We start from the raw sequence: 22997 nt of genomic DNA on the forward strand, positions 1-22997 counted from the left end.
GCTGCCGATGCTGCAGGGGCAGCGGCACCTGGGCCAGGGAGGCACCGGCCCCTTCCTGGGATGTGTTTGCATTTCTTTGCCTATGCAAACCAGAGGAGAGCGTGAGGAGGGTGAACCAGCTCTTCCTGCTAGGATGGGCAGGAAAAAGGGGAGAAATCTGATTTTTCTGGGGCTCTGGATTGGTGGGCAGCACCACTGGCTGTACAAATCACCAATGGGACTGGACTGCTAGGAACGCTTCTCAAGCTGTTTGATTTTCCAGCATCAGTCTCATTCCATGGTTATGACAATGGGAAGATGCCAGCAGCTCATATCCCCAACACAGAACTCAATGTTACAACTCACTTGAAAAGCTTTTTGACCAATCCCACAAAGCAAAAGCACATTGACAGCAGTTCCATCCAACCACTATAAGCACAGGTACCTTTGGTTAAACAATGCTTGCTTATTTGAAATACAATACCTGCTTGTGAGCCTTAAAACACAATGCACAGAGCTCCATTATTGAGCTTACCACTCCCTAAAATCTCACTAGATAAACTTTTCTGCAGCCTAGGGAGTTATTCTAGACAAGTGTTAATACACAGACCATTGTTCTTTTTGTCTACTTTTCTACTTTTTACATAATTTTTCTGCTGACCAATCTCATGGCTCCTGCTTAGCTCCAATCACAGTTCTGCTGTCTCTGAGGTCTTTTGCATCTTTCCCAAACCCCTCTGATTTTATGGATTCCCACAGACAACACTTGGGTACCTGCTTCTACACTCACTCAATCAAATAAGAACAATTGTAAAGAACAACCAGGATGTGCCTCTGCTAAGGCTGATTGTTGTATTGCACTAAATAGTTATTTAGTTGAGGTCTGCATTATTGTACAGAATAGTTTGTATCTTCATGGGATTCCCCTCCTATATCACATTATTGCACAGTATAGTATGTTTGTATCTTCATGGGATTCCCCTCTTAAACCACATTATTGCACAGAATAGTTTGTATTTTCATGGGAATCCTCTCTTCTATCACATGCTTTTTCCATGCCCCACGTGCTGCCCAAAGCCTCCCTGGAAAACCAGACATTTTTTTTTTTTTCTTGTTTTTCTACTCGCAGGGATGCTCAAGTACTCCTTGTAACTCCAGAGCAGCAATTTTTCTGCAGGAGCATGATGTTTTCAAGGTGATGCTATGTTTTTATGAGGCCAGGAGGGAAACATTTCGGCCACGACTACGAATTTGCTGTCTAGACACATATTTGACAAAAAAGGGGACACTTTAACACAACCCTTACAGAGTGCTGAGCACAACTACTCAAAGACCCTTTGAAGCTTCATGCCCCAAAAGCCTTTCTGCCCACAAGCAAGCTTTAGCCAAAATACACAAATTTCAGGGACACCCCAAATGCTGCCCCTGTGCCAGGCACTCCCCCCACACATCCAGCACGGATTAGGGACTGGGGATGAAAGGATGAAGACTGCAGTTAATAGAAACACTCCCAGCTTCAAACCCTGCCAGACAGAAGGAATATCTGAGTTTGCACACCACAAGCAGAGGAAACACTCTGTGTGTCAGAGAAAGCACTGCTCATGGAGCAGAAGACTGAATAGAGGCTCAAGTTCAACTTGGTGTGCAAGGGATTTTCTGGAAACAACATTTTTGGGTGTTCAAGGGCATCTCTGCTGTCCCCTTTGGTTTCTGCTGGCATGTGATTGTGACAGTGTTCACAGGGGTCTGAGGATGAGGGAAGAGACGAGGATCTGACTCCATGTTTCAGAAGACTGATTTATTATTTTATGATATATATTACATTGAAACTATACTAAAAGAATAGAAGAAAGGATTTCATCAGAAGGCTAGCTAAGAATAGAATAAGAAAGAATGATAACAAATGTTTGTGTCTCAGACAGAGAGTCTGAGCCAGCTGTGATTGGCCATTAATTAGAAACAACCACATGAGATCAATCCCAGATGCACCTGTTGCATTCCACAGCAGCAGATAATCAATGTTTACATTTTGTTTCTGAGGCCTCCAGCTTCTCAGGAGGAAAAAATCCTAAAGAAAGGATTTTTCATAAAAGATGTCTGTGACATGTCATGCCTTCAGAAGGCTGATCTAGAACAGAATTAAATAATAAAGCAGGGGTTTATTAAAAGGCCTCAAAGGATCCATCTTGGGCAGTGCAAAAGCCCAAGGGGTACACCCAAGATGAACCAAAATGATCACAAAAATGGACAGCAGGGCCTCAAAGTGAATGGTTGATAAAGACTAAATTAGGGATTTATTAAAAGGCCTCAATGGATCTACCTTGGGTAGAACAAGAACCCAAAGGCTACAAAACACAAGATGAACCAAAATGGTCCCAAAATGGACAACATGGCCTCAAAAGGAATGGTAGATCCTGGACAGTGGTGGGGCAGAGCAGCCCAGCAAGGGGAAAAGGTTTTAGGATCAAAAAGAGATGTGGAAACACCTCCAGGATGGCTGAAGTGCTGGTTTGTCTGTTGCTGCTGAGCTCCTGCTGTCTCAAGCTGGTTGAAGTTGTTCACCTTGGCTCCTTCAGCATCTCTCCATCCCATGGGACACATGGCATTTGAGCTTGATTAAACAGACATGGTTAACGTTTGTCATCAGGACACTTCAGATCCCAGCATTAGAGACCACACGTGGAGCAGACAGCACTCCAGACACTAAGCTAATGGAGAGCTGAGCAGAACTACAGGTTACTCCAATAAAGAGCAGAAAACTGGGGTGAAAAAAATGTTACAGGCTAGACTTCTACCCAAAAACATAGTGGGTGCTAACTCCAGAAGCCTGTAAAATGTCTTAGCTGCAATATTTTCACTTGGGGAAAAAAAACCCCCAAGAAACAGAAAGAATTATTTTGCTTTTCATCAAAATGTCAAAATTAGTGGTGAGACTGAAGCAAGTCACTCTTTTCCCACCCAGGGCAGCAGTAAAAGTGCCACTGCTGAAGGGTTGCAGCATCCTGAGGGGCCCCCTTGGCCCAGCACAGCCTTTAAACTGGGGAGCAGCAAAGCTCTGTGCTGACACCCAGCACTCCCTGGAAGCTGCCAGCTCAGGAAAGGAGGGACACTGATGTAGGAACCCAGGACATTGCTCTGGCTGCCCTGGATGGTTCCAGACCCTGGCAGGGGGCTCAGAGACCTTGGCACGGGGTCACAAACACCTGTGCCTTTGATTTTAGCCCATGGAAACAATTCCCAGCTTTGTGTGAAGAGTTACAAGCCACAAGGGTTTGAGTAGAATGATAGTGAATTTGTCACAGGGTGAAAAAGTAGAATTTTGTGGATTTAGAATAGGGGTTCAAGAGGTAAGATGGAGGAATCTGGGCATATCCTGTCCTTCTTCTTCTTCTTCTTGCCCTCCATCTTCTGCTGTGATGGTGGCACTTCTGGATTGGTTTAGAGACAGACTGTCTAACATAGGTGATAGGTATTGGAAAATTATTGTAAATAAAGTACATGTAGTTAAAATTATTTCTTGGTATAAAAGGCAGTAATTCTAATTACATCTTAGTATAAAAAGCAGTAGATGTAAATATATCTTAGTATGAAAAGCCAACACCACCCCAAGGGCAGGGACTGTGCCACAACCCGACCTGCTGGACAGATCTCAGCAGGGCAGAGAAAGAATGGAATAAATAAAGAAAATAAACAACCTTGAAAAGCAGAACTGATGAATCTCAACCTTTTTGGTCCTAGGGCTGGGAAAAAGAGACTTTTTAATACTTTGGGAGCCATTTCAACCCCAGAAAGCTGAGGCACTGTCACTTGAGGACAAAGCCAAGCAGAGCAGTGTGCCCTGGCAAAGTGGGGAGCAGAGTGTAGGTCCCAGGAGCTGCAGGCAGGTGGCTGGGGCTCCCCGTGCCCCCAGCGGGCCCTGCTTTGCCAGAAGGAGCCCGAAAGCCCCGCTCGGGCCGCAGTGGCCCCAGCCCCCGGGGCTGGCACTAATGAAGCTGCCCGGCCCTCCTTCCCTTTCTTCCTTCTTTTCCCAGGTTGGGGCACCCCGTCCCATCAGAGTGCACTTGAAAGCACGGGATAGCTCCTTTGTGTGGGGGAACAAATGAAGATTAATGTGTTGGTTGTAATTAATCTGCGATGACAGATTAGCGGAGCAGCGGCAGCGCCTCGCGCTGCTGCAGGAGCCAGTGCTGATGGGACAGCTGGTGAGAGGGGACACCAAATTCAATTTGCTCCTCATTTGCATACATATGACAACCATCTGTGCTAATAGCACTGCAATGTCTCTATTAGGCTCTGTTCGAGTGTGCCAGCTCACCTAGACTCCAATTAGGCCTTTCAGAGAGGAAGCTTCGAGCATAAATATTTGCTGAGGGGAAGGCAAGGGGGCTGCACAGCTCCTGCTCTTGGTGCTGCAGCCTGAGCCCTCCTCCATCCCTGCCCCAGGATGTTCTGCTGCCATTCAGCACTTGCTGATGGGATGCTGAGCTCCGTCAGCCCCAAGTTATCCAAAAATGCTCAAAGCCATGGGAGAAAAGCCAAAGGAGCAGCAGAGGCTGGTGAGGATCAGCCCTGCAGTGAGGAGAAGCCCTGGCCAGCACAGGGTCATTGATTCTCTGCCCCCTATTTTCACCCAAATTTGGGAGCTGGGACTCAAGTGATGCCCCCAAGGGTGGAAGAGGCTGTTGGAAGCCATGGGCAGGTCCTGTGGGGATGTCACCCCTGCAGATTTGTCCCCAGGCAGGGTTTCAGCTGAGACCCCAATGAGCAGCTGCTGCTGTGTGCCACCAACACAGACCCAGACCCACTGTGCCATAGGCATTTGTTCCAAGTGGCCTTTTATTTCTGTGTACACATTGCAATTGGCAGCCCCAGACTCCCCTGAAGCTAATTAGTTAATTAACCACTTAATTAATGAGCTGGCTCACCTACCCAGCTCTTCCTATTCTTCCCACCCAGGGTGATTTTTACAATTTTGAGTTTACTTTTTGTTTTCCAGTTATAATACCTCAACTCTCCAGAACTGACAGCATAAAACTGAGCCTAACACCAGACCTAACACTAAGCTTTACCCTAAATATTAATCTCACTCTAAACATAATAACAACACTCATGGTAACCTGAGGCCTCAGCCTAAACTTACCCTAAAGCTAATCACACCCATAAACCGCACATAATCCTAGCCCAAAAATTTCAATAACCCCAAAATGAACCATAACCCAAAACATAATCATAACCCATGTCCTAAATAAAGACCCAAACCTTAACCCTTGCAAAAGCATAAATCTAACCATAACCAAAAAATCACCCTGAAGTAACACCAACACTAACCCTATCCTGGTTCATTACAAGAGCCTAATGCTAAACCCAGACTTAAACCAATCCCAAATCCTAAAATTAACCCTAACCCTAATTTGGAATGTAAAATAACATTAATCCCAACACTAACCATAAACCCAAGCCTTACATAACCCTAAAAATTATCCCTAAACAACCCTAAACCAAACCACCACATAAACAATCTGAAACCCAAACCTACCCTTAACCCTATCCCAAATCCTAACCCTTCCCTAAATCTAATCCTAACCCTCATTTACCCCTAGCCGTGACCCTAATCCTTGCATAAATGCAACCCTAACCCCCTAACCCTAACCTCCCATGGGTTTCCCCTTAGCACATGAAACCCTGGGGCTGTGCTATTTCCTTCCCATGCAGAGGAAATCTCATTCTCATCCAGAAAACCAAAATTTTTATTGCATTTCCAAAATTTAGTACCTGCAAGGACTGCTCCCAGAAAAAAAATAGATGGGTTTAGCTGGCCTTGACCTTCCCTGAGATGTTTCTCATCTACATCTGGAACTCCAGGGCCATGAGATTTCTTTCCAGAATTGCCACTCTCATCCAGAAGCTCTTGGCTGAAATTGGGATTCCAGCTCCAAAATTCAGTACATGCAAGGATTGCTCCTATCTGCACCTGGAACACTGGGGTTACAGGATTTCTTTCTTGTGGGGAAAAAAAAAAAATCTCATTTTCAATTTTTCAGAGACCATGACTTTCCTATCTCTTTCTTCCCTGTCCTTGCCTTGTTTTTACTCCCCTGCCATTGATTTGCCCTGCCTGCCCATCCCTGGGCTTGCCTTTCTCTGCCCTGCTTTTCCTAAAACTTCTGGGCTTTCAGTCAATCCATTGCCTTGCCTTTCCTTGCCATTCCTACCAAACCTTGCTTTTCCTTGCCATTCCTTCCCACCCCCTACTTTGTCTTGCCTTGCCTACACATCTGGCTTTGTCTGGGTGCTTTTTGACCCACCGCTCCCCTTTACCTGCCTGCTCTTCCCTCCCTCACCTTGCCTTGCCCTGCCTGCTCCTCCTGACTCTCAGCCCTTTCCTATCTCTCATTTCCTCGCCTTGCAAAGCCCCGCTGGTCTTCCCTGCCCTGCCTACCCACTCCCTTCCTTTCTGCTGCCTTTCAAACCTTCGGCTGCCTGCTCCTTTCTTCCCTTTCCTTTCAAAGCCTTACCTTCTTCTTCTTCTTTGCTTTGCCTTGCCTTTCTGAACCCTCTGTGTCCCTGCCTTGCCTTTCTGACCCCTCTGTGTCCTTGTCTTGATTTTCTGACCCCTCTGTGTCCTTGCCTTGCCTTTCTGACTGCTTTATGTCCTTGCCTTGCCTTACCTGCCTGTTCCTTTCATTTCATGGCCTCGTTCACCAATTCTCTGCCTTCTCTTGCCCTTCTAACCCCTCTGCATCCCTGCCTTGCCCTTCTAACCCCTCTGTGTCCCTGCCTTGCCTTTCTTACCCTTCTGTGTCCTTGCCTTGCGTGCCCATCCCTTGTGTACCCATTCCCTGCCTTGTCTTGCCTGGCCTCTCCTTGCCTCCCCCTCCCTTTCCCTGCCCACCCTACCAGGGCAGGTGATGCTCAGTAACACCATTTTTATGGGATCAACCCCTTGATGTTTTCTATTTTGTAGGAGACAATCCCATTTCTTCCTATAGCTCCTCTCTTCAGCAAAGAAACCAGTTTTGATGCACGCATTGGGTGGTCCTTGGTGAATTTAATTGCTTTTCCCAGCAGGGAGCTCTGTGGGCCAGACCTGTTGAAGTGTTATGGTGGGAATGCAAACTCCAGGCTGCTGAGATTTTACTCCGGGTACCTTTGGTGTGTGAGCAGAGCCTGGTGTGTTCTGTTTGCATCCCGACCCTGTGAAACTGAGAGATTATGACAGGACCCAGTGCTGAGAAGGAAAGTGAGCACACCGGGGTGGTTTGATGGGTGCAGCTGAAGCTGGAGGCAGCAGGAGCTCTCTCAGCACTTTTGTCAGCTCTGTTTTCACTGGATGTTTTCAAATTTGTAGAGTGAAAAGACTTCTCAGAGCCCAGGAATAAATTCATGCTGTGTCCCACCCTTTGGGTGTGTCTGTACTTGGAAGGGGAAGGGCAGAGAGCACTCGCTGTCCTGACAAAGGTTATTTGAGAGCAGGGACACTTCCAGCTCTGCCCTCCGGGTGTTTCCCAGCTGAGCTCGGTGCTTTTCCTCCTTTTGCGAGCCGGCAGCGCTATCGTGTGGTTGTTGTGAAGAGCTGCCCAGTGTCAGGAAAATTAATCCACAGACACCAGAGGTTTATGTCTAAAACGGAGACAGAGGAGTCCGTTCTGGCTTTATTCCAATAAAGGGAGAGGCCATGGGGCATTCCCCTGGGATCCCTCAAACTTTTGGAGGATGCAGCCTCCTTTTTATCCCAATTTCCCACATTTCCCTCTCTCTTTCCCCATTGGCTGAGGTACTTTAGAGGTTCAGACTTCCCAAAACACCTGATCCCAAAGATTCCCCTCTAATGTTCCTCCTTTTTAATTTTTAATTCTCATGGAATTTAAGAGTTTTTCTTCCCCATTATTTCTTTCATCTTTCAATGTCTAATTTCATTTATCAGCAAACCTAAAGTTTATTTGTAAAAGCAAACATCTTTTTTCATTCATCCATCAGTGGAATCCTTCCCATTGTTTCTTTTATCTTCCAGAGCTAGTTTTATCTACCAGCAGGCCCACAGATTGTTTGTAAAGACAAATCTGCTATTCCTCTCACCAGGAAAAACCCAAGGTTTTTATCTGTCCCAGCACAGTTCTGTGCACCTTCAGGCATTTTCAGTCTCACAGAGACAAAACTAAGAACATTCAACAGCTGGTCCCACACAAGATGTTCTAGAGGGATGAGGCAGTGCTGGAATTCACTTTTCTTCAAAAAGCCCAGAAAACCAACTTGCAAAATAAGGAAACACTCAGAGCTCAGCTCAAAATTCCCCCATTTTGGGGGGTAGCACAGAGCCAAGCTGCAAACTTTCCTGCTTTCAAATCAGCAGTGTCAGGACTCAAAGTTTACACTGATCTTCCCCTTTCTAAATACAAACTCTTATTTACATTGCACCCAAAGGGCAACAGGAATTATTTTGTGCTAAGAATTTTTTTTCCCTCTCACAGAGCCTCTCTACAAAGTTGAGGTGATGCTGCTGGTTCCTCTCTGGACTCAGAAACCAATGTCAATTCTGAGGGCTTTAGGCATCCCAATGGAAGCTCTGAGCTGTAAAAGAGGGTTTGGACCCTCTAAAAGTCTTCAAACTGGGTCTGTGAGAATGAAAAACAGGCTTTTGGAAATGAAAGTGAGGGCCTTGTGTCACCCTGATTTTTTAAGATTTTCTAACCTTCTGATGTTGACATTCTTGTAACAAACTTTCTCACACACTTTCTGTAAATAACTCATTGTTTTGCATTCCTTTATGGAGGAGGAGAAATTTGATGGACTGTTGGTTTGTCCAGTGTCATTGGAGGGGTGGCACTGTCACCCTCCAATCGACTGTCACTTTTAAAAATCTACAAATGTTGGAGTCAGAAAATAAACTTCCCTTTATTCACCTTGAGAGCAGCAGTCTGTGCACTTGTGTTGTTTTGTGTCCTATAGTGACAGCCTTGAAGTTAGGTTTGTGCCCTCAAAGGATGTTTCACTGCCACAACTGAAGGCTTTTCCTCCAAAAAGGGATTTTTAGGGGGTTAAAAACCTGGAAGAAGCTGGGAAGGGTGGAACAGAAACTCCCAGCACTCCAAGTGTGCCAGCCTGAACCATGACCAGGCTCATTTAAAGCTCTCAGCAAACTGAGTCCTCTCCTGCTGGAGCTCCTGGAAGAGGCAGGAGCTTCTCGGGTTGCTGTTGATAATTGCAGCCCCGAGATGTGCAGGATGTCTCTGTTTCAGCCCACACAACTGAAGAACGAGTCTGGACTCTTCACTTTTCGGTCTTGAGGTTGTTTATTAATTCTTATCTATAAAATTTTCTTTCTGCCCAGCCGAGATCTGCTCAGCAGGGCAGCCACAGGCACTCTGTGTTGTCCTTTTATACTACAAACTACGTATAACATATTAACACTTAATTCCCAATACCCATCACCTATGTTAGACAGTGAGCTTCTACTCTAAACCAATCCCAAAGTGCCAACATCACTGCAGAAAATGGAGAACAAGAAGAAGAAGAGGAAAGGCTGGACATGCCCTGATTCCTCCATCTTGTCCCCAAAAGCCCTATACCAAAAATCCTAAAATCTACATTTTCGCCCTGTGATCATTTTGTTATTACACCATTCAAACCAGTGTGACTTTCACATCCTCATACAAAGCTGGTAACTTGCTCCAGGGGTCAAAATCAAATCCCCAGGTGCTCTGGGCTGTGTGCCAGGATCTCTGAGCCCCCTGGAGGGGTCCTCAGCAACCCTGGACACCCAGAGGGATGCACTGAGTTCTGACAGAGCTCTGCTGACAGACAAACAGCCCTTTGCCCACAGCACCTGCTCCAGGGACTCCCAGCTGTGAGAAGTGCCTGGGCTGTGAAACCAGGGCGTTCTGTGGCCTCAAAGGGACATGGCCCCATGTGGCCTCATGTCACAAAGAGGCAGAGATATGGCCCTGGCCCAACAATTGTGATCTCACCTGCCCAGAGTTTGGCATCCTGAGGAGAGAGCCACTGAAAGCTGGCTGGGCTGAGCTGGCCTTCAGGATATCTAGGCTCCTTCCACTGTGGGCCTGCCTTTTTCCAAGCAATCTTCATCCTTGACAACAGCCACAAGCACCACCAAAACTTTTTTTGATAGCTGAAGGTGCTTTGTGGGTCACGTTTGGGGTTTCTAAATAAGTTTGTTGAGCTACAATTATTCCCTTTCCCTTCAAGTGATGGGATTGGTGCTGAGCTGATCTTTTTGGAGGAGATCTTTCTGGAGCTTTGTCATCCAAAGGTTTCCCCTCTGTTCCTGAGAGGAGTGATGACTGCAAAGTGGAACAGCTCCTGTGAGTCCTGGAAATACAAGATTCCAAAGGGAAAGGAAGGCCCAGAAATCAGAGTGGGTTTGTTGGATTTTTGGCAGAGTACACAGGGGAACAGAGAGTTTTGCAAAACTGCTTCCCTGCCAGTAGATGTCAGCAGGGTTTTACATTTTCCCCATGTTTGAGTTGGTGTCCTTGGTGCTCCAGAAGGCAACTCAACATTTGAATATGGTTCTAAGGAGCAACTTAAAAATTGTCTCACCTCTTTTCAAACATCATTTCCCTGCAGACATTGCCGAAGAAATGGCTCTGCCACAAAGGATTTTTCCCCCAGAGAAGATTTCCATGGACTGGCAGCAAAGACAGAGACCTGGAGCAGGACTGTTCAACCTGGGCAACACGTGCTACATCAATGTCATCCTGCAGTGCCTGACTTACACACCCCCTCTGGCCAACTACCTGCTCTCCTACCAGCACAGCCAGTCCTGTGAGTGCTTTTAGGAACATCTCCTTGTAAATCTCTTGGGCACATCCCAAGGAGTCCCAGAACCTGGAATCAGGTTTAGGAGAACAGCATCCCTTTTTGTCAGCCCCCTGAGCTCATGTCCTTTGAGCACCAGCTAAAAGAGGCTTGTCCTATCAAGGTGCACTCACCTTCAGCAAAACACCTCTTTCTAGCCCCAAGTTTCTACAAATTGAACTCTCTTGGCTTATTGCAGGGAACATTTCTGCACAGAAACATTTCTGTGAGTGCTTTTAGGAACGTCTCCTTGTAAATCTCTTGGGCACATCCCAAGGAGTCCCAGAACCTGGAATCAGGTTTAGGAGAACAGCAGCCCTTCTTTGTCGGCCCCATGAGCTCATGTTCTTTCACCACCAGCTAAAGATGCTTGTCCTATCAAGGTGCACCTCTTTCTAGCCCCAAGTTTCTACCCCTGCAAGCTGAACTCTCTTGGCTTATTGCACAGAACATTTCTGCACAGAAACATTTCCCTGTGAGGAATGTTTCCTGTGCCCTCAAATGTCCTGGGTTTGTTGGGACACTGGCAGTTGGTGAGTAAAGAAGTGGAGACTGTTCTTAGAACTTCAAGATCTCCATTAGGAAGCTTCTATCCCTGCTCCCTCCCCTGCTCAGGCCAGCAGCAAGGCTTCTGCATGATGTGCACCATGGAATCACACGTCAGGAAGGTCCTGTGCTCCTCAGCCACCGCCATCCTGCCTGGAGCTGTCCTCAGGGACCTCAAATGTAAGTTGTTTCAGGCACTCCCAGAGGTTTTCTTCATTGTCTTCCCTCCTTCTAGGGGAGAGCTACTAAATTCTTTCTCAGTCATAGGGGAGGAGTTTGAGTATGGCAGGCAGGAGAACGCTTACGAGTTCTTGCGCTGCACGCTCGATGCCATGCACAGAGCTTGTCTGAGCTGCCAGTAAGCACCAGCAAATTGCAAGCTTTAATTTTCCCAACCCCACTGGGCTCCTTGATGTGCTCCCATCAAGGAAAACTGATGTCCAGACCTTCCAGTGCTAAACCCTCCGAAGAGGTGACTCTCTGCCTTGCCATTTATTTCCAGCTTGGACGTCTCTTCAGAAGAAACTACCATCGTCCACCAAATATTTGGGGGCTTCATGAAATCTAGAGGTAGGTTTCCATAACTGCTTCTTTACTTGGCTTGTCTGTGCCCTTCTGTCCACCTTTGACAAGCAGCTGGTGCTGTGATGGCTGGTGTAGGAAACCCCACAAGCACAGTCAATTAACTTGACTCAGCATTTTGATTTTCCTTCCAGTCACGTGCTTGAGCTGCCAAGCAGTTGTTGATTCCTACAAGGCCTTCCTGGATGTCTCTTTGGATATCAGAGTAAGAGGTTTGCAGCTGAGCTTCAAGACATCCCAAGGGCCCTGTAGCTTTCCAGAACCAAAGCATTTGTCTTAAAAACCTATACTGTGAGCACAAGGGAGTTGGTGGTGAGTGGGAAGGGGAAAGCACAGAGTCCTCATTGTCCTGCAGAGGCCATGGCACTGCTCTCCCCATAGTGTTGCTTTGGGCTGGAATAGCAATCATTAACCCCTCTGCAGTCTTGGCTTATTCTCCTACTCCTTCCTTTGCCCTCCCTCAACACCCACCTGGCTCCCAGGCTCATACACAGGATCAGTTTTCACTGTCTGTGTCACAGACATCTTTTATGGAAAATCCTTTCCTTAGGATTTTTCCTCCTGAGAAGCTGAGAGGCCTCAGCAACAAAATGTAAACATTGATTATCTGCTGCTGTGTAATGCAACAGGTGCATCTGTGATTGGTCTCATGTGGTTGTTTCTAATTAATGACCAATCACAGTCAGCTGGCTCGGACTCTCTGAGACAGAAGTTTTTGTTATTCACTCTTTCTATTCTTAGCTAGCCTTCTACTGAAATCCTCTCTTCTATTCCTTTAGTATAGTTTTAATATAATATATATCATAAAATAATAAATCAGCCTTCTGAAACATGGAGTCAGATCCTTGTCTCTTCCCTCATTCTCAGACCCCTGTGAACACTGTCACACCCCTGCATGCCTTTGGTAGCCCTTGATGACTCTGGGAGCCCCTGGGACATAAGGGAAATGTTCAGCATCACTCCCTCCTCCTGGGGTAGTGCTGCCTCTCCTCAGCATCATCTGCCTGGGTTTTCTTGTCCTGGGAAGTGTTTGGGTGAGAGAATTTCCTGCAGCTCCTCTCTCCCTCCTCCAGGCAGCCTCGTCCCTCACCACAGTTCTGGAGGACTGTGTGACACCCAAGCAGCTGGATCAGACTGAGTGCTTCAGGTGCAGCAAGTAAGATGATTCCACACGGCACAAAAACACCAGATCCTGCGTGAGGGGCTGCATGGCACTGAACTCATCTTCTTAAGGACGTTTAATGCACAATAACAAGACTTTTTTAATGTGCCTCTGAATAACCTTAAAATAGCATAAGGATGTGTGAGACAGGGGAAAGGCTGCCTGGCCTTCTTGGGGGCAAGATGGGGTGCATGTCTAGCTTTTTTGTCTGGAGGTATTATTAGTTGTTTTGTAACTAGGTTAATAAACCATAGTTGGAGGGTTGAGAGTCAGTTAGTAATTAATTGGTTATCCAGGGATGGTAATAGGAGGGCTGGGAATGTTATTGAGATGAGGATTAGTGGGATTCCTAAGAAGGATGGGCTTGGAAATTGGTCAAAGAAGCATAAATTCATGGTCAGGTTCAAGGGGTAGTGCTTGGAACGATGGGTGGTTTGCTAGAGGGGGGATTTATTGATACCAATGACAGGAGTTTGGGTTGGATGATTAAAGAGAAAGTGAGTCATGAAGTGAGCATGATAAAAAATCAGGGGTTGGGGTTTAGTTGAGGCATATCATTAAGGAGGGGGGAGTCCCTCTTTCTTTAGCTTAAAAGGCTAATGCTGGTTCATAGCTTCTTAATGATTAGGATGATATTGGAGAGGATCAGCTTGGTTTGTGCTTGGTTTCAAGGTGTAAGAAGAAAGCTGCTGCCTCCAAGAAGGTCACAGTCCATCGTGCACCCCGAGTGCTCACGCTGTGCCTGGAAAGGGCTGACCAGTGGACTGGCACAAAGATCAGCAAGGTGTGCATGCAAGTGGAGGGCAACTTTCTCTTTACAAAGCAGAAGGTTCCCCAGAGCTCTGCCACAAGATGTTCACTTTGGGATTTTTGTGCTCCTTTCTGGGAGAGGAGAATTCCCATGAAAAGACGAGGTTGGACTCTGTTCTCAGCCAAAGCACTCAGACAGAGCAGTTTGCTGCCATTACATGCTGAAGGATATTTACTGTGGTAGCTGAGGATCATTTCTGAGCCCTCTTGGTCTCTCTGCAGTTCGTGGAGTATCCTGAATATTTGGATCTTCGGCCATACATGTCAGACACAGCTGGAGAGCCCCTCCTCTGCTCCCTTTATGCCATCGTGGTTCACAGTGGGGACACCTGCCTTGAAGGACACTTCTTGTGCTATGCAAAGGTAAAGGGCAACTTCCCTCCTGACAGGGACAAACGTGTGTTGGGAAAAACAAACTTCCCCAGCAGAGTTACTGGCAGCCAAGGTTTGGGGGGAGAAGGTCTCCTTTGGGGCTGGATTTGGTTTTGTGTGCTCCTGGTTTGGCAGTTTTCTGTCTTTGGTGCTGCAGAGGTGTGGGTGTGACAGTCTGGTCAGAGAGAAAAAGCTAGATAAGCTTTCCCATGAGTTGGTCTGGGAGGCTTTAGGAAGCTGGAGACAAATAATGATAATTAAATGGAAACAATCCACAGGTGCTGTTTGTAATAATGTTGTTTGTTCTGTTTTCCTCATAAGGTTGTTTACCAAAAGGGTGGTTTCTTAATCAGCCAATGGTGACATTGCTTTCATTAAAGCACCAATCAGGTCCTCCTGTAGTGAACTAGAGTTTAAAAAGGAATGGGTTTCTAATAAAATTGCTATTAGCCTTCTGAAAAAGCATGCAGTATGTCACTGTTATCTGTATGTCCTTTTATCTGTGTCATTTCTGACACAGACAAACCCTGCAGTTCTCTCCAGAGCTGGGTGCCTTTCCTTGCAGGCCAGCAATGGGCTGTGGTACAAGATGGATGATGAGTCTGTGGATAATTGTGACATCCACACAGTTCTAGGGCAGCAAGCCTACTTGCTGTTTTATGCTAGGTAAGAACCAGTATCCTGTGGTCAGAAAACATTTCCTTATCCTAAATTAGCTCCTTGTCTCCTCATCCTCCTGAGGGTTTCTGCCACAGGGGACAATTCCTTCCTGCATCCTTCAATGCTGTCATTTCTCTGCTATCCCATTCCAGTTCTCCTTTCCCTGCTGGATTCCCTGTGCAAAGTGCCTCTTGTCTGCTCTTTGAAGATGGTTCTGTAAAGAAGACGACTTAAAGGGAGCCCCTAGGAAAGATAGGGAGAGACTCCTTGTCAGGAAGTGTAGTGATAGGGCAAGGGGAAAATATTTTAAAGTGAAAGAGGGAAGTTTTAGATATTAGGCAGAAGTTCTTCCCTGTGAGGCTGCTGAGACCCTGGCATAGGATGTCCAGAGCAGCTGTGGCTGCCCCTGGATCCCTGGAAGTGCCCAAGGCCAGGCTGGACAGAGCTTGGAGCAACCTGGGACAGTGTAAAGTGTGCCTGCCCATGGCAGGGGGGTTGGAATGAGATTTCTTTCATCCAAATTCTAGGATTCTGTGGAGTGGAGGCCATAGGGGATAAAAAGATTAGGACTTGCTCTGACAGTGGCAGACATGGTGGGAAGACTTTAATTAAACTCACCACTGGTGACCTTGGTGAAATCTTCTCTTTGTGGCTCCAAGAAAATGCCTGAATCCCAGAGGAACAAGGAATGCCTGAAGCAGAGATAACTCTTTCTTTCCTCCAGGTGCTCGGATGTGAAAATGAGAGAAACACCACCTTCCTCACCAGCACCCCCCAATGCCCATTCCATGGTGGGTCAGGGAGGTTCTGCAGCACCCCAGGCTGTGCCTGGCAGGATTAAGGTGATGCACAGTCAGAGGAGCCATGCCAGGGAGAGAGCCAGGAGCAGATCCCCACAGTGGGGCTGTGATCTCTGCAGCTGGATCGTGAGCAGCACCAGCTGTGCCAATTTAACAGGAAGGAGGAGGAAGAGAAGCAGTCCTTTAGGCCTGGACCTTGCTCCCAGGAGTGCCACAGCGCAAGGGCTCTCTGACAGGATCTGCCAGGAGGTGCCTGCACCAAGCCTTGCTTGGGTGCAAGCCTTGCCTGTAGAGAGGGAGCTGGGCAGGTGCTCATGGCAGGAGTACAGCCTCTGGAGCCAGGTTGTGGAGATCACAAACTCCTACCTGTCAGTGTGGAGGGCTGAGCATCCCAGAGGTGCATGTGAGACAAGCACAGCCTGGATGCTGCAGCAGCACAGCATCTGAAATGAACAAAGCCCCACCTGTTTGGAACCAACAGGCAGAAGAGCCAAAGCCAGAATTAAAACCCCTTGTTGGGCTGTGGAGGACCAGATCTAAGCATGCTTTGTCTCAAGCATTCATTATTGCAATAGGAAAGGTCATTGGAGAAGATTGAGGCAAATTCCGCAAGAGGGCCAGAAGAGCTGGCTGTGCATTCATGAAGAGAACAGCACAATTTAGGCTGTGTCAGAGATAGGCACCAAGTTCACTATAAAGGGAAGCCAATTGGACCCCCTGGCTCTTTTTCCTCTTTCTCTCTGGCTTTTTTTGTCTTGCAATCCCTGCTCCAGACTATCCACAGCAGAACCAACATGGGATCTATGGACTAGTGATGAGCTTTGTTCTCTCTCTCCCTTTTCTGTGTTTATTGTCTCCTCCTTTGCTTTGTCTGGGCAAAACATGGCAATGATTCTGCCCCATGCTCCACACTAAAATTTGTTGTGGGAGCTTGTGGAAGTGTTTTGTGGCTTGTTAGCCAGTCCTTTTGAGGAGCTTGTGGTGGGAGCTGAGAAATTATTGAAAAGTAATACTATACAAAATTAAGGGCTTGTCAGCCACCACTCGTGAAAGCCTAATGTAGAATTCAAGGGTTTTTAGCCAACATCTTTTGGGCCTAAATATTTGGCTGGTTGCCAGAGTTATGGCAAGAATAAAACATAAAGAATTCCCTGAAACATCATCCAGTGCCTTTGTTGAGCCTGATGACAATTTCCAGTGAACATCATGCCTCTGACTGGTGGGCTGTGACATTGGGTGAATAATTTACAGGGTGTTTCCTTCTCAGCTTTTGAGGCAGCTGCTGGAAATATCCACAGCGTGATGGTTGTGTGATGGAATTGTGGGAGCTGTGTGCTTGCATGTGCCCATCTAGCAATTTTAAATATGGAGTTTAAGTCACTGGAAGGGACATGGGCTGGATGTGGCAATGGTGGCTGAAAAGGTCCTTTGAAAATAATAAATTGAAAATAATAAATCAAGCCTCCTGAAACATGGAGTCAACATTCTTGTCTCTTCCCTCATCCTCACACCCCTGTGAACACCATCACAGGTTTGGTTGTTCGGTTTTTTTTTTTTTTTGTTTGGTATGGTTTTTCTTAACTGGGAAAAAAGCCAAATTGCCTGAAAAGAAGGCTTTGCAGAGGAAAAACCCTGCTTGGAACTCACAAAAAGAGAAGTTGTGAGCTGAAACATTCTTTGGATGCTCAAAATGAGACTTTGTAGCCTAAAAGGAGCCTGATTAGGAAGCCAGAACTAAGAGCTTCAGAAGGAAACATGGGGTTTAGAACCATTCCAATGTGGGTTTGTAGCCTAGGCAGGATTTCTGTCCAATTAATGAGGGTTTGGATCCAAAACATGAAACTCTGTGTCCTAAAAAAAGCAACTGCTGATATAAGAGAAGTTGGGAGCCCAAAAATTAAGATTTTGGCCCCAAAATGGAGGCTTTGGGCATGAAAACAATTAATAGGGGAGATGCTACAAATGACCTTGTGGGCCCTGCAATGGAGGTGAACCTCCCTTGCCCCAAGAAGTGAAGCTTTGGTGCTGACTAGAGGGCTTCAGGCAGTCCAGTGGAACCTTTGAGTGGTAAAAGAGGAATTTGGACCCTCCAAAAGAAGGTTTTGATCTTAAAAAGAGGGCTTGGGGTCCTAAAAATTAAACTTTGAAAACACTTTGGACCCTGAAGTTAGGTTTTGTGCCCTCAGAGGATGCTTTGTTACCACAGTTTAAAGCTTTGAACCTAAAAAGAGATTTGAGGCCCCTGGAGCCTCTCTTTCCCTCTGTCCCTGGAGTCCCTCCCTGCTTTCTCCCTCTTGTTTTGGGGATATCAGCCCTGTACCCCACATCCCCAGGGTGTTCTGGTCCCCTTAAGGGCCCCTGGCCAGCCTTGGCCCCGTGCCCTGACCCTGACAGGCATTCCCAGCTGCTGCACCATGGAGGAGCCGTGAGTGCACCGGGATCCCTGGGCTTCCCCTGCTGCTGGCACCCCTGAGCCCAGAGAGGGCTCCCCCTGAACCCCCTGAGCCCTCTGATTAGAGAGAGCTCACCCATGAACCCCCTGATCAGAGAGGACTCACCCTGAATCCTCTGATCAGAGAGAGATCCCCCTGAACTCCCTGAGCCCTCTGTTCAGAGAGGGCTCACCCTGAACACCCTGCCTGAAACCCCCTGAACCCTTTGTTCCCCCAGGGTTCCCCCTGAAACCCCTGGCACCCCCTGAACATCCTGGCACCCCCTGAGCCCTCTGTTCTCCCAGGGTTCACCCTGGCACCCCCTGAACACTCCCTGAGTCCTCTGTTCAGAGAGGGTTCCCCTGAGCCCTCCTTGAGCCCTCTGTTCCCCTGGGTTCCCCCTGAACATCCTGGCACCCCTGAGCCCCCTGTTCCCCCAGGTTCCCCCAGCACCCCCTGAGCCCTCTGTTCCCCCAGGGTTCCCCAGCACCCCCTGAGCCCTCTGTTCAGAGAGGGTTCCCCAGCACCCCCTGAGCCCTGTGTTCCCCCAGGTTCCCCCAGCACCCCCTGAGCCCTCTGTTCCCCCAGGGTTCCCCATGGCACCCCCTAAGCCCTCCGTTCCCCCAGGGTTCCCCAGCACCCCCTGAGCCCTGTGTTCCCCCAGGGTGCCCTCTGTGGAGGCCTACGAGGCAGCCATGGTGCTGAGCGGGGTGGGGGACGCACTGGGCTATCGGGGTGCCCGCTGGGAGTACTGCACCTCGGGCCCCCAGATCCACGGCGAGCTGGCTGAGCTGGGGGGGCTGGCAGCCATCAGCCTGGAGCCCCCTGAGTGGCCCGTCAGCGATGACACCGTGCTGCACCTCGCCACCGCCGAGGGGCTGGCCACAGGTGGGGGACACCATGACCCAAAGGGAGGGGTCCCGGCGGGTGGGGTCCCCGTTGTGCCCCAGGCTGGCACTGGAGGGAGTGTCCTTGTTTGTCCCCTAAGGGGTGGGGGGTGCCTGTTGTGTTCCTTGGGTTGGTGTCTGGGTGTCCCCTTACAGCCTGGGAGGTCCCCATGGCATCCCTGACTCAACTGGAGGATTGATGGGATTGTCCAGCTCTGGAGGGGGCTTTGAGGCATCTTGATCACACTTTCCCCACCTTTTAGGGATTCTGAGGGGGCTTGGGGGGACGTGTGTCCTTGCTTCCTCTGGGTGGGGGTGGCATGGGGACTGTGAGTGTGTCTGTGTTTTTCCTCATTTATGTGCCCCTTCATCCCATACTGGGTGCTGGAGATGGGGACATTTCCCCCTCCCACTGCCAGAGGTGCCATTCTTGGGGACAGTGACCTCTGTGTTCCTGGGGCATTTAGTGTTCTTGGTGGTACTAAGAAGGCATCCAGTGCCTTGACACCCCCCAGGTTTCCTGATTGTCCCCAGTGTCCCTGCAGCTATCTGGGGTCACAGGGGTGTCGTCACGGTGTTCACAGGGGTCTTAGGGGTCTCCTTTGGGAACCCAGCAGGGTCCCCCTTTCTCACTCAGTCTGCAGTGCTCAGGGATATTCCCCATTTCTCCACTAAACCCATCGTGCTTCCCCTCCAGTTTTGGAGGCTCTGTGGGGCAGTGTTCCCTTCCCCACATTTCTGGGAGTGGTGCAATGAGGATGTTATTCCCCCCCTTAATTTTTGGGGGGTTCATGGGGCCTCTCCCTGGGTAACCTGGCTGGGTTCCTCACGCCCACCCTGCACAGGCCTGGAGGGGGAACCCCTCCTGCAGGAGCTGGCTCAGCGCTACGTGGTCGCCATGGGGGACATGGAGGGACGCAAGCCCGGACCCAGCAGCATCCTAGGTGAGCAGGGAGGGCCCGAGTAGCCAGGGAGAGGCAGGGGGGCACAGGGAGCCTCACATCCCCGTGTCCCCTCCCCAGGCACCTCCCAGCTGCGGCCGGGGGAGCCCCAGGGCTATCGCATCCCCTTCAACCCCCGCGGCACCGGCTGCGGGGCTGCCATGCGCAGCCTGGCCATCGGCCTCAGGTGGGCACGGGGACACTGGCGACACTTGGGGGACACTGGGGGCACTGGGAGACAGGGATATGGGTGTCAGAACTGGAGTGATGGGGATGTGGGGGTGTCAGAATGAGTGGAAGGGGGGGATACAGGAATGCTACGCGGGGACACGAGGAGGGATATGGGAGGGGGATAAGGGGACGCCAGAGGGACAGGGTGGGGACAAGGATGTGGGCGTGTCAGAATGAATGGAAGACACAGGGAGAGACACAGGATGGGGATAAAGGGGTGTCAGAGCTGGGGTAATGGGGACAGGACAGGAACAGGGATGTCAGAATGAGTGGAAGGGGGGATATAGGGAGGGACACGTGATGGGGTTAAGGAGGTGTCAGAGCTGGGGGAGTGGGGACAGGGATGTGGGAGTGTCAGAATGAGTGGAAGGGGGATACAGGGATGCCACACAGGGAGGGACATGGGATGGGGATAAGGGGGTGTCAGAACTGGGGGAGTGGGGACATGAGGATGTTTGGGGCTGGGGAAATGGGGGTGTCAGAGCTGGAGGGAAGGGGACAGGAAGGGATGGGAGTAGGGTAAGAGGGACATGAGGATGTCAGAGGGAGAGGAATGGGGATATGGGGTTGGTGGAGCTGGAGGGGACAAGGTCCAGGGCTTGGGGACGTGTGGTGCTGGAGCTGGGAGGCTGGGGACGGAGAACATGGGGACAGCAGTAGGGAAGGGGGACACAGGTCACAGAGCACTAAGAGTGGGACATGGAAGCGATGGGGCTGGGAGAATGGGCACAGCAGGGACAAGAGTGGTGGAATGGGAATGGGGACATTCCTGGACATACAGGAGCAGGGGTGTGGGGACTGCTGTGATGCCAGTGCAGGTACCCACACGCCTCAGAACTGCCGACTCTGATCCGGGTGAGCATCGAGAGCGGGCGCATGACCCACCACCACCCCACTGGTGAGTGCCAGCCTGGCAGGGCAGGGGAGGGCAGGAGGGGACAGCAGAACCCCCCTGAAGGCCCTGTCCCCACAGGGTACCTTGGAGCACTGGCTGTGGCCCTCTTTGGGGCACTGGGGGCTCGGGGTGAGCCCCCAGAGCGCTGGGGGGCTGAGCTGCTGCGGGTCCTGCCCCTGGCATGGGACTACGTGCAGGGCACCGGGCTGGCCGTGGAGGACAATGCTGCTGCCTGGCCGTTCTTTGGGGACGCGTGGCACCGGTAAGGGGGCACTGTGAGGACACTGGGAGCACAAGGAGGGGCTGGGGAGGATACTGAAAAGGTGACTCAGTCCAGTAGTGCCACTGGTGCCAGCCAGGCTCTCTGACGGTCCTGGGCATCTGATGAGCAGGGCATCACAGGGGTGTCACTGGTGCCATTGCTGACCCTGATGCACCCAGTGTCCCTCATGTCACTCCCAGAAGTGCCATCCTTCGGGACAGTGACCTCTGTGTCCCTGGGGTTCCTGGGGCATTTAGTGTTCTTGGTGGTGCTGGTATCCAGTGCCTTGCTACCCCACGGGTTTCCTGATTGTCCCATGTCCCTGCAGCTATCTGGGGTCACAGGGGTGTGACAGTGTTTGCAGGGGTCTTAGAATGAGGGAAGAGATAAGAATATTGACTCTATGTCTCAGAAGGCTTGATTTATTATTTTATGATATATATTATAACTATACTAAAATAATAGAAGAAAGGATTTCATCAGAAGGCTAGCTAAGAATAGAAAAAGAAGATAACAGAGGGTTACGACTGACCGAGACAGTCTGGACAGCTGACTGTGACTGGCCATTAATTAGAAACAACCACATGAGACCAATCACAGATGCACCTGTTGCATTTCACAGCAGCAGATAATCATTGTTTACATTTTGTTTCTGAGGAGAAAAGCTGTTTCTCGGCTTCTCAGGTGAAAAAATCCCAAAGAAAGGATTTTTCACAAAATATCATGACTACACAGGGGCTGCTGGAGAGCCACAGCCCAGCCTCACTGGTTACCCCATTGTCTGTGACAGCAGTGCCCCCGGTGACCTGGATGTCCCCATGTCTCTGCAGGTACCTGGAGTCCCGCGGGCTCCTGGCAGGCGGTGGCCCTCCGCGGGTGCCATCGCTGCCGTCCCCAGCCGAGCGGGACACCGAGTACCTGCGCTGGGCGCTGGACGGCTGGGCGGGCCGCAGCGGCCACGACGCGCCCATGGTGGCGCTGGAGGCGCTGCTGGCAGCGGGGGACAGCTGGCAAGAGCTGTGTGCCAGGGCGGTGCTGCACGGCGGGGACAGCGATTCCACGGGCACCATCGCGGCGGGCTGCTGGGGGCTGCTGCGGGGGCTGGCAGCCGTGCCCCCGGGGCTGCACCAGCGCCTCGAGTACCGCGGGCGCCTCAGCGAGGCTGCCCGGAGGCTGCACACGCTGGCCTGGGGGGCACGGCGGTGAGAAATGAAACCCTGGAGATGAGAGCGCTTTTTCAGAGTAGTAATTGCTAGTTGGTGTTAATGACGTTGATAGGGTCTTAATTGGAAGTGTTGGTTTGTTGTTAAATATTGAATGTTAGAGTTCTAGGACTTGCCTTTAGTGTCCGCTATTAAGTGTTACTATTTTACCCTGTGTTTGTATCCCTTTCCATTATACTCAGTATTTGTACTCCTTTCCCGGATTTGTAACCCTTTCCGTCGAGAATCACTTCCCCTGCTCCCAGGAGGACTTGCACCCGGACTGAATTTAAATGAGAGGCTGTGGGAACTATATGAACCCTCTCAAAACAACAAACCAGCACATAAACTATGACTTTAACCCAGCAGAACCGCACTAAATTACCCACCCTTGACCAGAGCCGGATTCCGTCCTGTCACC

General features: G+C 49.6%; 2 protein-coding genes across 5 annotated transcripts; both read left to right on the forward strand.

The window, feature by feature from the left end:
* Positions 1-10577: 10577 nt before the first annotated feature.
* On the forward strand, positions 10578-14936 carry LOC141731257 (ubiquitin carboxyl-terminal hydrolase 42-like). Its single transcript, XM_074555360.1, has 9 exons — positions 10578-10761; positions 11410-11520; positions 11602-11698; positions 11843-11910; positions 12057-12127; positions 12996-13078; positions 13757-13868; positions 14117-14257; positions 14832-14936. Exons 1-9 carry the CDS (start codon positions 10578-10580, stop codon positions 14934-14936), a joined length of 972 nt encoding a protein of 323 aa, XP_074411461.1.
* A 3125-nt stretch (positions 14937-18061) lies between these two features.
* LOC106629918 (ADP-ribosylhydrolase ARH1-like) lies at positions 18062-22793 on the forward strand. Of its 4 annotated transcripts, none has more exons than XM_074554933.1 (7): positions 18062-18151; positions 18823-19046; positions 19891-19989; positions 20068-20173; positions 21036-21115; positions 21176-21374; positions 22205-22793. In XM_074554933.1, the coding sequence occupies exons 1-7, from the start codon at positions 18141-18143 to the stop codon at positions 22578-22580; spliced, it is 1095 nt and encodes a 364-aa protein (XP_074411034.1). In that variant the 5' UTR covers positions 18062-18140; the 3' UTR covers positions 22581-22793. The 4 variants fall into 4 exon arrangements, with proteins under 4 accessions (XP_074411034.1, XP_074411035.1, XP_074411036.1 ...); XM_074554934.1 differs by having other exon boundaries at positions 21191-21374; XM_074554935.1 differs by lacking the exon at positions 21176-21374 and having other exon boundaries at positions 20999-21115.
* The last annotated feature ends 204 nt before the right edge of the window (positions 22794-22997 follow it).

Source organism: Zonotrichia albicollis, chromosome 19 (genome assembly GCF_047830755.1).
Source record: "Zonotrichia albicollis isolate bZonAlb1 chromosome 19, bZonAlb1.hap1, whole genome shotgun sequence".
NCBI classification, from domain to species: Eukaryota; Metazoa; Chordata; class Aves; order Passeriformes; family Passerellidae; genus Zonotrichia; species Zonotrichia albicollis.

What these genes read in the sequence shown, in the direction of transcription:
- LOC141731257 (XM_074555360.1), top strand. Translation starts at nt 10,578, where the DNA reads ATGGCTCTGCCACAAAGGATTTTTCCCCCAGAGAAGATTTCCATGGAC. An exon ending in CTACCAGCACAGCCAGTCCT is followed by an intron (nt 10,762 to 11,409) that starts GTGAGTGCTTTT and finishes TCCCCTGCTCAG; the next exon opens with GCCAGCAGCAAGGCTTCTGC. An exon ending in GAGTGCTTCAGGTGCAGCAA is followed by an intron (nt 13,079 to 13,756) that starts GTAAGATGATTC and finishes CTTGGTTTCAAG; the next exon opens with GTGTAAGAAGAAAGCTGCTG.
- LOC106629918 (XM_074554933.1), top strand. An exon ending in CGGACCCAGCAGCATCCTAG is followed by an intron (nt 19,990 to 20,067) that starts GTGAGCAGGGAG and finishes TCCCCTCCCCAG; the next exon opens with GCACCTCCCAGCTGCGGCCG. An exon ending in GACCCACCACCACCCCACTG is followed by an intron (nt 21,116 to 21,175) that starts GTGAGTGCCAGC and finishes ACCCCCCTGAAG; the next exon opens with GCCCTGTCCCCACAGGGTAC.